Source organism: Astatotilapia calliptera, chromosome 22, assembly GCF_964374335.1.
Source record: "Astatotilapia calliptera chromosome 22, fAstCal68.1, whole genome shotgun sequence".
Taxonomy (NCBI): domain Eukaryota; kingdom Metazoa; phylum Chordata; class Actinopteri; order Cichliformes; family Cichlidae; genus Astatotilapia; species Astatotilapia calliptera.
Window position 1 is genome coordinate 25,942,389 of NC_137442.1, and position 14,191 is coordinate 25,956,579.

The 14,191-nt window shown below is 43.8% G+C and overlaps 1 protein-coding gene across 1 annotated transcript; it reads right to left on the reverse strand.

The window, feature by feature from the left end:
- Positions 1-2,409: 2,409 nt before the first annotated feature.
- lrp12 (low density lipoprotein receptor-related protein 12) lies at positions 2,410-11,140 on the reverse strand. Its single transcript, XM_026156226.2, has 11 exons — positions 10,573-11,140; positions 8,601-8,657; positions 8,362-8,497; positions 8,027-8,229; positions 7,689-7,936; positions 6,881-7,030; positions 6,581-6,802; positions 6,227-6,493; positions 5,471-5,673; positions 5,259-5,391; positions 2,410-5,057 (listed from the first exon to the last, which is right to left on the reverse strand). Exons 1-11 carry the CDS (start codon positions 10,625-10,627, stop codon positions 4,128-4,130), a joined length of 2,604 nt encoding a protein of 867 aa, XP_026012011.1. The 5' UTR covers positions 10,628-11,140; the 3' UTR covers positions 2,410-4,127.
- Between the last annotated feature and the right edge of the window lie 3,051 nt (positions 11,141-14,191).

Below are 14,191 nucleotides of genomic sequence, written 5' to 3' on the forward strand. Positions count from 1 at the left end.
CCTTTACCCACACCGAGCTGTTACAACCAATTTCAGGGTTCCCCCGTCTTTACACACTTTCCTATTTAGAGGCAAAGTCATCCTCTACAGTGTTGGCAACAGAAAATAGATATATAGTTTTTATTATCATTCTTTTTCCTCAGAATCAGGCTGAGCATAATCGGAATGAAAAAAGTTCGACTAAAGTTTCTTTTCCATCTACTGATAATATTTTATCACTATGTTAGCACAAGATTCAGTTAGCTTTGCACAGAAATAGAAACATACTCCTTTTTACTTTCTTACTCTGAGTACATTTCAAAGCCTGTACGTTTTTACTTTTACTTACTAAAGTAAAGAAGTTAAATCAGTACTTCAACTTTTACTGGTGTATTTTTAACAGAAGTATTTGTACTTCTACTTAAGCACAGAATCTCTGTACTGTTGGTGAAGTCAGTAGAGGTGTGATGGGGCATGTTCACCACAAGCTTAGGTCTCAGACAAATCATATATGATCCAGCATTTTTCAAAGAATGCAAACTTTAGCTGCCATAAAGGGGTAGATTTCCGATCACTGATCTCTCTGTGGATTTGCTGCACGGAGGATGTAACGTCTATGATAAGCACTGAGGTTTGTGTCCTTGTCAGGATTTCCAGGTTAGGAAAAGTGGAACAGAAGATATTCAAATACATCTCTCCACAGCTGCTGATAAATTGTACAAAAACAAGAAACAGTTTGTTAAAAACATTTCCAGGTGAATTTCACAACTGGTTTATCAGTGATATCAGTGAAAAATGACTGATAAGCGGAACTGGAATATATAGTTTATAATTTCAACAATGTACTATATAAAATGAGATGTGGTGTGTTTCTTATGTGATCTTTAACAGGGTGTTACAACACTTAAAAACGGTACTCATACTTTACCAGACTTTTAAAAGCTAGGTGTGCAGTTCCTAATTTAAATGCATTCATTCTTTAGATTCAGAAATCTAAGCGATCAGATTTTAAAGATAAATAATAATAAACAAAATGAAATCAATAGTGTCCTCTTCAATCTTGGCAGAGGGCAGTAATATAAATAATGAGAGAACTGACAGCTATTATTTTAATCACCCTGTTCTTTTAACTAGAAGTATCAGAAAAGTAATGTGGTGACATCTGGACTGATGTTTGCAGACAGTATTTTAATCACAAGTTTAAAGGCTGCAGTCGTTGCACACACTGTGTATAAAATATAAATATTTTGATGCGCACCACACTTCTAGTACTCTGTAGTATTGTAGTGAGGCACTTGGAAAGTGGTTGTAGGTGATTCATTTGATACTGCTAACAGTGGTTATGAGTGGGACTGATTCCCTATAACTAATGACTGGTTGGGCCACCCATAGCAGCAACAACTGCAATCAAGTGTCTGCTGTTTATATCTGCAATCTCATTCTTTTTGTCACTACCCAGAGCTTGTGACCATAGGTAAGGGTAATAATATAGATTGACGAGTAAATCAAAATTCGCTTCTCTTCACTACAAAAGATCAATACAGCAGCCACGTCACTGCGGACACTGCCCCCAATCCACTGGTAGCTCTCACACTTCATTCTCCACTCTTTTGTGACCATGACCCCAAGATACTTCAACTCTGCCACCTGGGAAATTAACTCGTACCTGACCTGGACTCCTGGGCACTCCTAGACTTGGACAAGGAGGTGCTGATTCTCATTCCCACTACTTCACATTTGGATGCGAACTGCTCCAGCTCAAGCTGCAGGTCACCTGCTTGATGAAACCAACAGAACCACATCATCTGCAAAAAGCATAGATAAAATCCCAAGGCAAATGAAGCGGAGACCACTGTCCACCATCTGGCAAAACCAGATATTCTGTTCATTAAAAACTATGAACAGTATTGGTGACAAAGGGCTGAGTCCACTGAATCCACATGGACTGTGTCCCCAGGCTCCCTTGGAATGCAATCAAAGCTTTTTGGAGGTAGGAGTCTTAGGGGCCTCTGCTAGGTGTTGTCAGTGCACTCTCACTATGCATTTGGATACACCACATCAGTTCAGCATGTTCCCCTACCTGATCAAAGCCAACACCAAGTACCGATCAGTTGACAGCTCAGCACCTGTGTTCAATCAATCGAATTCATTTTACTTTGATCTGTGGCAAAATGCAGTGATTTAAGCTTTAATGATTAAATTGATTCAGTTTCACAGCTCTAACGTCACCTTACAAATAAACAGCGTGCACTGAGCATGCAGTCATAAAATAGTGAAATAATAAAATTTTTCTAAATAAATAAAATTGATATTTGACACATTTGACAGGAGCTAAGTTCACTTGCTTGCTCTGAATTACCTACTTTTTTTTCACCTTTACCTTTATGTTCGTTCATGTGGAAAGCTGAGCAAAATAAAAAGAATACAAGAGACACTGGAGGTGAACCTTTAATGTTTAGTGCAGTTTATCAGTTTTTAACTACAAAGAAAAACACGAAATGGCCAAATTCATGCAGGCCAGAAAACAGCAAAACCACAACAACAAGAATAATAACTACAACAATAATAACCACATCATGAATAATAATAATAATAATAATAAATATACATAGTCACACACACACACAAGGTCAGCTGAGTACCAAAAACTGTAACAAACATCAGAAATGGCTTCAGTCTAGAAGTAGTGACGATGGGCGGGGCTACAAAACCTTTATAATTCAGGTAAGTCTGACTCGAGTTCTGATCCTCCGCTGTACCAAACCCTTCAGGTCCCATGTGAGCTGTAAACACTGACCTTTGACTTTCCTTTTCTTTGAACTGGACATGAGGGTCACATAATTTAGGTCTGGTTCTAAAATCAAACTCAACTGTTGAACATGTCACATTGTGCTTTACCGTCAATAGCCAATGAACATTCACCTACTCAAAACACCAAATATTTGACCTAATCATCCAGCGTCTCTTGAATAGGATGAAGTGTTAGGGTCACATTAATAAAAAAAAAAAAGTGTCCATTTTTAGATTAAAGTTGAAATGTAAGCTCAAACTTGAAATAGTATTTAAAATTTTAAATAGTCAAAATGTGGAGATTACAGTTATTTCAAGCCAAAAAACTGCCACGGCTCCCATATCCTCTATAAAATGGCTTGTGTAGATAAGTTAGTGAAACAAACAGATGATCCGTCTTATTGTGTTTTGTGATACAACCATTGGTATCTTTGCATCTGTCCATTGCCAGCCATTTCATTTTGCACAAATCCGACCCACTCTTTCAAGTTTGTGTATTTTTTTCCTTCTGACCAGATGCAGCTTTCTGGCACCATCTCTTCAGTGTCATTTTGTTTATGAGCTAAAAGAGAAACAAGTTTCTATAATGAAAATCAATTCTGAAGTCATTTCACTAACTCAGCTACACAAGGCATTTTGTAGAGGGTATAGACGCCGTGGCAGTTTGTATTGAAAATGTGACTTCCACGTTTTGACTGTTCTCAAAATTACGAGTTTATTATCTAAATAATCAATAATATATATATATATATATGTTTTTGCCTAATGTGGCCCTAATATTCCTTCGTACTTGGCACCACTCTCAAGTGACTGCAGGCGACAGGAGAACCTGTTGAACTCAGCTCTTCCTCAGTTTGTGTGCAGTACCAAAGGAAATAACCTGAACTCTGATGTCAGTGACTGAAATAAGGACCAATGAGAGTAAAGGAAATGCCAACTGAACTTTTTTGGGGAAGGGCTATATGTGGCCTGGCCTTAGAAGAAGCGTTTGGCTGCCTCCAACAGTCAATGACCCTCTCCTGCTTGGGAGCTCTACAATTCAGTCGTACCATGAGGTGGGCAGTACCTTAACAGACAGACCGGGAAACAGAGGGACTGTTTTTAAAGTCGTACCAAATAAAATTCAATTTGTGACATCACTCAGTTTGTTTACCTTTGACATCACTGATCCAGCTAGGGTGCTATAATATAATAATCCCACCCCTCTGAGTGTCTGAGGAGTGAGTTGTGTGGCATTGTGCAGTGCTATCCTGTCAGTTAGCATGTTGTTAACATGCTAACTGACAGGCTTACAGCTGCACTTAGTGTAGTTAGAACACTGAAGGAGTAGGGCTAGCGTTAGCCTTTCAGTTAGCCTGTTAGCACAGCAGCAGCAGCTCATCATCACTGCTCTCTGTTTTGCCAGTCGCTTCCAGGCAAGCATCAGGGATCTGAGCTGTGTGGACCATTCCGCAGTGTTCACAGGGGCCATCCCGCCCTCCTCGACCACTGTTCCCATTGTGATGGCGGGGGGCATGGTTCACGGTGGAGGAGGGGTATGACTCGAGCAGAGGTTGTCGGATGTCGCTGACAAGCAAGGACGAGGAAGAGGAGTCTGAGTCAGAGATGGGGATCAGGAGCTCCACATCTTCGTCTTCCTCTCCACTCCCCCGTCGCTCTGTGACTTCAACCCCACCTCTTCCTGTCTCCAGCTGGTGCAGTGGGCTATGATTGGTCCAGGTCTGGCTCTGCTGGTTCTGACTTGTTCTTGTCAGATTTCTAGCTAAGCGGTGCAGGTTTTGGGCCAGGCGCTGCAGGGCAGAGGCAGCTGGGGCAGGGAGGTCAGAGGTGTCACTGTGACATTCGGGATCTGGACTGGAGGTTACTATAGTGACAGGGCTGGATGGGGGCAGGGCCTCTCTAGGCCTGTCATTGTCTCGGCCAGATGTCAGGGTCACAGAAGGTGTCACCGAAAGCACAGCCTCTACAGCGGAGGGAGGCGGGGTCTTCTGGGGGAGGGGTGCAACAGGTCCACCCACTGCACTGATGCCTCGCCCTCGCTCGCCCTCAGTGTCTGTGTCATCCGAGTCTGGAGACAACAGGTCTGAGCCGGAGCTTCCGGTGCTGCCAGTGCCAGCGCTGTCCTCCAGGTCTGCAGAGACCAGAGCCAAAGAACCTGAGCGCCGGGACCGTGAGAAATTAAAGAGGCGACGCCACAGGTTGCTACGACGACCAGAGGAAGGCAGCCTGAGGGATGTGAAGCCAAGCTGAGAGCGGACCGCCAGACGAAGATTTTCCAGGACAGAAGCCTGAGGATAGAGACGAGAGAACCAGTTCAAACTGGATCTACCTGAAGTCCCTGAGGACCACATAGAGTCACCTTTAATAAGGTGCTATTTAACCTCCATTTGACCTTGGACCTAACCATATGATCATTCTTCAGTGTACAGAGAGAGTGTGCGCAAAAACTTTAATCAGGAGCTTCCTGCTATGTGAGATAAGAACTGTACCTGGCTCCCTGAGCACACTGGGAAATCCTCCACAGGTGGGATCAGTCCCTGCGCAATCAGCTGACCATAAGAGGGCGGGGCTTCCCTCCTCAGCAGCTCCGCCTCCACTCTGGACAGCTGGGTCTCAAATGACCTGGAACAACCAATCACAAGCCTTGACTCACAATGAGTTCAGAAGCACGAGGTGAACAGAAATTTGTTGACATTCTTACCTGCGCTCAAACATGCGCAGAGAGTACAGCTTGCATGTGCAACCAAGGGCAATGACCAATAAGAGGCCACAGATGAGGCTGCCAATGACGGCAGCTGTGATGACTCGTGTGGGAACAATGACAGGACAACTCTCCTCGTCGCTGCCATCCCCACAGTCATCCTGTGCGTCACAAACCCACGACTCAAACACACAGCGATTATTCTGAAGGGATCAGACACACAGGGATCAGTCAGAGGTTAAAGTGTTCTAGTCTTCTGTAACTGGATGTTAAACATGCCTTTCTCTGTATTAGACAGAATGGCACACACCGAAAGACAAATGTGGGAAATGTGACTTGGACTCCACAAAGTTGTCCTGATGCTGCCTTAATGCGATCGGCCTCAAACCGAAATGTGTTTGGAGTTATTTGGTTAGCATTTCTAATGTTTTAGCTGTGATGTCAGGCGTTTGGAAGGCATTTGTAAACTACATCTATTCAATTTTATTTATACAGCGCCAAATCACAAAAACAGTCGCCTCAAGGCTCTCTATATTATAAGGTAGACCCGAAAATAATGCATACAGAGAAAAACCCAACAATCATCTACAAAAAGTTGAATATGGAACCTGCTTTAAACAAAGTTCACCTCCAGTTTATTGTGTGAGTGAGATCATATGTCTGTGATGATTCACAGGACCACCCTACTGCTTCTCATTTGATTTGAATCGTTAAAGACTAAAGTCAGAACACACCAGTCTGGTCTTACCATCGTACCTTACAGTGGAAGTTTCCTGGCTGACAGAAGAAGCAGTTCTTCTCATCAGAACCATTGGGGCAGCGGTTCTGGTAGTTGCAGCGGTCCGACCGAGGGTAACAGGCTCCATTTCTGGAGCAGGGGAACTCATCCTCCTGACAAGAGGAGCAGTTTAGCTCATCCCGACCGTTGGGGCAGTGCCAGTACCCATCGCAGCGCTGCTGCTCGGTGTAACAGCCCCAGTTCCCCCCGCATGGAACCTCCCAGGGCAGGCAGAACCCATCCACCTAAAAACAGGACCACAAAGACTACTTAATCAAGAACAATAGAACAGAACACGGCCACCTGCACAACACCTCAAAAATCAAACACACCTGGTAGGTGACGTTGAAGCCTCTGGCCGCATTGATCTTGTCAGCGTAGAAGTGAACTCGGAGCTGACCGGATGATGAAACTACAGCGACCGGCGCTCTGGAGTCAAAGGCAGTCAGCACCCTGAGGAGGCGACGGGGGTTCTCCTCCAGCCCGTCATAGACTTTGACATAGTCGCCATAGCCAGTCCCATCAAGTTTAAAATCTGTGAACCTTAGAATAACCTGCAGGAGAAGACAGGAACAACATCAGGAATGTTGATGTCCTTTGCTACCCAAACACACTCGGGGATCAGAGGTTACCTTTCGGTGGTCTCCAGTGTCAATCAGCCAGGTGCAGTTACTTCCTGGAGGGTAGAAATCAGGATAGTTTGGAGAGCTGAAAGAACCATAGAAGTTCCTCAACAACTCGCCACAGGTGGGAACATCACAGTCTATCTCATCGCCAAGGTCCTGAAAGAGACGTTGTGACACACCAAGTTGAGGACATGGTCAGCAGTCCGGCCCAAGGAACCCCTGAAGTGGATTGTTGTGTCCTTTGGAGACCAGGCAGAGTCCCGATCACCTGAGCTCTAAAGCACTGGGTTAAATCTTCAACATAAGGTGCTCCTTCTCATAGATGTAACGACTTGTAGCAATATGTTGTGTAAACACAGCATTAGTACAATACTAATACCTCGTAAGATATAAACAGCTATATTCATATTAAACATGCTTACAATCCTAACGCCATAGCTTGCATTCTGCTCATCTTTAGCTCTGACATGATGTCTGCATCATAAAGAGACCATTTCATAAACTCCAACAGATCAGCTGAAGTTACACTCACGATAGCAGAGCAGCACAGGCGTACCACAAACTATGGGTGACTTAACGGACCCTTATAAATCTGTTAGATCTGAGTCAGCAGAACTCTTTGTGGTGATTAGCCCACATGTGCTGTGAGTGGTGCACCCGAGGATATGCATTGGGCGAATGCTCGGAGTACCGGTTCGGTACTCCGGCTGCCTGTTATTGTTTGACACATTAATGTAAGTCACATAAGCAGCAGCGGCAAGTGGACAAGGAACCATTTGAGCAGTTGCAATGGGTCACCTAGGTGGCGTGTTACCTGGCAGTCTATGCTACCGTCGCAGCGCAGGCTGTGGGGCAGGCAGGTGTAGATGCGGGTGTAGCGAGACAGGCAGGGGAACTGGTTCAGGCTGCAGGGCTGGAAGGAGAACGGCGAGTCCACACACATCTCCTCATCTGAATTGTCGCCGCATTCGTCCATCGAGTTACAGCGCCACCAGTCTGGGATGCACTTCCCATTTGAGCAGTGGAACTGGTCCACATCACAGCTGGATGCCAGCGGCTTACCTGCACACACAGCAAATCTTACTTGTTTCCTATCCAGAGCATCAGCCTCTACTCCAGTTACATCACCAATAGCACACAGTGTTTCCTCACCGCTGATGTATGACAGTCTGAAGCCCTTTCCCGTCAGGCTGTCATCCGAGTGGAAGTGGATCCACAAATGGTCCTGAGAGGAGATGTAGGGTGGTGGCAAGGAAGAGCCACAAACCCGGAGTCCATCCAGGTTCCTGTAGCTGCTGATGGACATCCAGTCTGAGGTGCAGCGATGGGAACCCTGTAGGTCAAAGTCCTGGAAGCTGCAAAGACAGAACAGGGAGGGCATTGTGAGAGCAAAGATGGGGTTAAAATGAGGATGTGGTTATTGCTTTTCACTATGTGCCCTGATGTGGGTGTGGCAGCTGTAACTATGGAGACAGTAAGTGTAGTACCTGATGGTGATGGCATCTCCAGGTCGCGCCCTAATATTCCAGCTGCAGTTCAGTCGGGCTGGATACTGGAAGGGCCATCCGGGGCTGGTGATTATACCGCTGGATGCCCGTAGGAGCTCTGCCACATCACTGCAGGCTGGGGGGGCAGGGTTGGACTGTTAGTGTGACACTGTGTTTGTGGGTGTGTGTGTGTGTGCCATTAGTGCTGCCCTGATGTCTAGATGTGACTGTGACCTCACCATTAGAAATCCCTGACACATAGACATTTTCATTCCTCTGAGAGACAGCAATGCATCCTGGGGGAAAATCACAACAACACATGGTTAGAAGTGATGTCATATTGATAACAGTCTGACGTACAGCTGATGAACCGCTGGACAATGCTGTTCCTTATTCTGTTAGTTTTTGTCTTTATGGATCTGAAACGTCTGCCTGAAGGTAGATGTTGAAACAGTACATGACCAGAATGTTATGGGCCTGGAAGGAATTTGTTAATCTTCCTGAGAAAAGAGGAGGAGAGGATATCTGACGATCTGCTAGGCAACCTGTACAGCCCTGCGTAGTGCTCTCTTCTGTGCTCCTGTGCAGCTGGAAAACCATGCAAGGAGACAGTATGCCAGGTGATCACCCTGATTCATGAGCAGCTTATTTTTATATGTTTAGATCATGGACTCAGATTATCCCCTTTGAAGATCAGATAAGGACTTTTGCAGTCAGTTTACAATCATATTATGAAGCTTTGAATGTTTTTGCTGCAGCTGACCTGTCAATCAGTCATTAGTATATCCTTAGTAATCAGGACTTCATATTTAAATCACTCAAACAAATGACTGAGCCCCTAAACGAATCGGGAACGTGTCTACGGAGGTCAGGGGTCAGGTTTCACACAGACTAAAGAACTACAGGTACTTGGCCTTGGTGATCATTAGAAAAAAAGAATGCAGGTTTGCTTTTCACATCCACAAGCTTTAGTCATTGTTTATCCTGTCTGTGGTCTTAACACAGTGTTCTACATCCAGCAAGTTCCTATTAAAAGTTACATGTAAAAAAGAAAAAGTTAAACAGGATGGACAAAACGCTGAAGGAAGATAGCAGATGATACTTCATGGGAGGATTCTATTTTGAAAATTTGGCATCTTAAAGACTGCTCAATCTTGCAGGGTCAAATAGCTGGCCAATGCTCAACATTGTTAATTTTCAACAATTGATAATCAAATGTTACATGTTTGACCACCACGGGTGCTGTTTTGCCAGTTTTAGTGTAGTTGTGTCATAAAGCAGTCTGAGGTCGGGTGTTGCAGGGGTTACAGCTGTTAAGGAAAAAGGATCAGACTTCCTGTCCTTTCTGTGGTATCTGTTCTCCTACAGACTAAAGAAGAGCTTGCCGGTCAACTGGTGATTCTTATTGGTGGTAAGTGCTAGCCCTGCGGTGGACAGGACCTAGTCAGGTGTACCTGCGTGTCATTCTGACTCCAGCCCAAAGTGGTTAAGAGAAGATGGTCCCTGTTAAGATACTTGTGAAGCCCTGATCACTTACATAGACCGTTTCATTATCATGATTGTTATTATTACTGAACCATGCTCAACATCTTCAAGCTTTAATAGAAACTGATTGATATCTTCCAACTGCTATGGTTACTACACAGAAAAAAGGAGTAATGGCTGTAGTGACACCTGTCAACAGATCACAGCAGACCGAATGTAAAGAAATCTGTAAGAGCCATTTGCAGCTGTCACTACTAGATGGTCTCCTCCTTCCACATCTGCCTCTCCATTGTACTTCCGCTTTCTCTACTGGTGGATTTGGAGCAGATTGGATGCTGCAGTAACGCACTGTGGGGCCCTGAGCACACACTGATATAGCAAGAGCTGTACTGTGAAATATAACAGATTCAGGTCCAGGTTTTTGGGATATAAAATCTGGGTGACAGTTAATCCTGGAAGGCTATTAACTTAGACTGGTAAGTGCCCACAATCACTTCCTGCCACATGTCTATGTTAAACATTAAATTAAGTAACACTAGCTTGTAATACTTTGTCCTTGTATGGTTACAGTAGTACAGCTCTGCCCTTCTGCAGTCTTCCAGACGCACTTTATTCAGGACAAAGTAGGTTTTCAGGAAAGGGGGGAAGTCTTAAAGAGACAGGACCCGGCGTCATCAGAACAAAACATAAGTGTACACACCTGACAACAGGTCAGTCTGCACTTACCTGTGAGGAGGAGCAGGCAAACCACACCCTGCCTGCAGTCTGTTCTGAGGGCCATGCTAACCCTGATGTTATGATGAAGATAATGGTGAAGAGTCCAAGGTCACAGGGCTGAGCGCTGCATGTCAGCTGTTAGCAGACCTCGGCTCCGAACCGAGCGGCTACCGAGGATAACGGATCTCACCGATAAACCCGGCATTCAATTAACACAGACACGAGCCGCTAAACGGGACGTTAACAAGGTTGGTCCGCATCCTGCGAAGAACCTCGGTTAGCTCGCAAACAAAGGGCCGCTAGCTGCCGACTAACAGGCTGACACTAAGAACACCGGCCCGTTAGCTTCAACATGCTAACGGGACAGAGTCATCCGACCCGGAGCGGGGGGCCCGAACCGGGTCAATCCGAGCTCACGGGACCGGCACCGAGTCAGCAGCAGTAGTGTCGATCTGATAGTATGTGTGAGCGCATTTCCGTGCGAAGCTGTTAGCTTTTAGCTTCCGTCGAGCCGAACAACAACAACAGACCGCAGAGAGAATCCCCGCCCCTTTGACAGTGGCGTCACTAACATGGCCCCGCCGTTTTTGTCATTTGTTGGTTTATGTGAACTTCCTGTTTCCTGAAGATGCCAAAGAACTTCATTAATCAAAGAGCCGAACGTCCTTCATATGTTCTGGCATCTATCTATCTATCTATCTATCTATCTATCTATCTATCTATCTATCTATCTATCTATCTATCTATCTATCTATCTATCTATATATATATATATATATATATATATATATATATATATATATATATATATATATATATATATATATATATATATATATATCTGCGTCACACTCTGCGCCTGTGTAACTGAACCGGTTCATCTAAAGCGCTTTTCTACTGTACTTGAGCACTCAATATGCCTTAATAATGAATCAGTCATCAATATATTAGGACAGAGAACACGACTCCATCAGTGATTGATTAGCAGCTCAGATTCAAATCTCCAGTCTCAGTCTTTGTAGCTGAGAGACTGAGTGGACAGTCTGATTGTAATCTGATCAGGAAATGAGAACATTTCATGTGAAATAAAATCACACACACAGACACCCATTTTCATGTGCAGACTCATGTTATGGGATTTATTATATATGAAAAGTGGAGCTGTACAAGAACTGAAGTACCCCAATGGAAGGATGCAGGATGACGGTCTCAGCGGATTTTCTTCCTGAGTGAAGACAGAGTGAAGTGAGGGCCTTAGCCTTTGATTTCAGCAACTGTTAACTAATGTAAACATAAAGAAAAGCTTCAGTGACTGTCAGCTCAGATTTATTGTGTTTTGGATGACTGTATATCCTGGTTTAAATGCTTTGACTTATTGACATATTGACATATTAACACCTGGACACACACACACACACAAACAGCTAAAAAGAAACATGGTCTGACTCCCACCTAAATATATAAAGAGTAACTGAAGGTTAAATGCAGCTAACATGTCCTGTTTTAAGCCAGGCACTCACACCTCCCCTCCACTGCATCTCAGCCACCATCGCTCAGGCAGTAAGGGCGCTAGAGCCAGAGTAGGGGAGAGGCAAGGTGGAACAACCTATTTTGTTTGGGGGGGGGGGATATCTATACTTTTGTTGTTAAAATATTACCTCTCAACCAAGTACTGTATGGTTTTTATATTTTTAACAGTGTGTCACACAAACAGCAAATATTGTCCAAAAAAAGTAAGAAATCTTTGGGGATGCTTTGATTCATTTTGGGGGTGCTGAAGAACATCCAGGTGCTAAAAACGCCACTGGCTGAGAACCAGTGTCACGGCCTTTAAAGTTCTGGCATTTATTTCGTGGAAAAATATAAACAAAAAACAACCCAATAATTTCTTACAACTTAAACATAAACAAAAGTTAACTTAATCTGATTTAACAAGTTCTAAAAGTGGTCAATAATCCTTTTAAACCCTCTCGTTGTCCCATCTGACATTTGGCAATTAAAACATTTCCACTACACCCCTCCAGGTTTCTCTTAATCCCTTAACTATTGGAAGGGTCCAGAAGTTAACAAACTAATCACTTTTACAAACCCTTTCCAAAAGCAAAATTAATTACAAATTTACATAGCAAAACTAGGTAGGCATAGTCTTACTGTTATAACAAACACAACTTTTTAACAAATGAGTATTTTATTGCAGGGAATAGGTAAAGTTAAAGTTTAACAACAAACACTGAGCCTCACTTTTGATATTCGCAGACAACATGAAAGAACGGGGATTCAAACACTGTCATGCAGCCTTTTCTATTAAAATACCTCATATAGCACTCAATCTGGAACCTGAACACAGTGAAATATCTTCATTTTTAACATATTTATGGCTGTGATGAACCAGCATCTCTCTCATGTGTTTTAGTACCTGTGACATGACGGTCATGAGCCTGCACAGACGTCGTGTTGAACAGATGGTGCTGTGGTGAGGTCAGAATAACTAAGAGCTCATTACGCTCAAAACTGAGACTTTTTTGTCTGATTGTAAATACCCTTGAAAGTTACATGTTGCTACTAGGGGCGTCATAGTGGAGGCAAAAGTGATGCTCAGATAAAGACACCCAAGTAGCCAAAGGAAGGAGGCAGCCGCAAGTCTCTCTCTTAAGCATGTAACACAAGATGAGCTCATACAGTGGCAATTAAACGTTTTTAAACAGCAAGTAGCTTTTATTGGTGTGGTTTGCTTTAAGGTGGATTTAAAAATTTGCATTATTTTCTAAACAGAAAAGAGTTCCGTTTATTTCAATATATAACACAGAAAACCAAGACATAATTTTTTCAATAATCTTGGAGTGGCCAAAAAGACGTGACAGGCCGTGACATCACAGTCAACACAACTCCATAAAGCCAAGTGAAACTGCACACTGGACAAGCACATTTCTCACCTACAGTCACGAGCAATTCACTGGATGAACTTTTGTTCTGCTACCCTCAGTCGTATCTGAATATCTGATTCATTGTAACACTGTAGCTTTGTTTTAAATGTCAAAAATGAGCAACCAGACAGGAAAACCAGAATTTGTGTGCACTCTGCCAAAAAGTACACTGGATGACCTTATTCAGGTTAGGGAAGTCTTCCAAAACACCCTGTCTGAAAATCAACTTTTAAAAGAGGATACAAAGTCAGCCAGGCAGCAAATCAAACGGCTGATGCCCCAAATTTCACTGATGCGTGCCAAGCTGGACCAATATGAGATCCAAGCTGGAGAACTCACCGATGAATCAGTGTCATGTAAAGTGGAAATGAGCAGTGCCACCAAAGAAAAAGGGGATCAGACTTGTCCAGGTCAGGAAAAGTCCAGAAACTTTGAAGTTGAGATGAACCATCTGAAAGAGCAGCTTCAGCAGAGGGACAGCAAAATCCTGATCCTGAAACAGGAGAAGGACAGTCTGTCTGCCGAGCTCGCACAGCTTCAGAAAGACAAGAAACCAGAGTTTGTGTGCACTCTGCCAAAAAGTGCACTGGACGACCTTATTCAGGTTAGGATAGCCTTCCCACAAACTCTGTCTGAAAACCAGCTTTTGAAAGAGGATTCATAGACAGCCAAAGAGCAAATCAAACAGCTGATGGCACAAATTT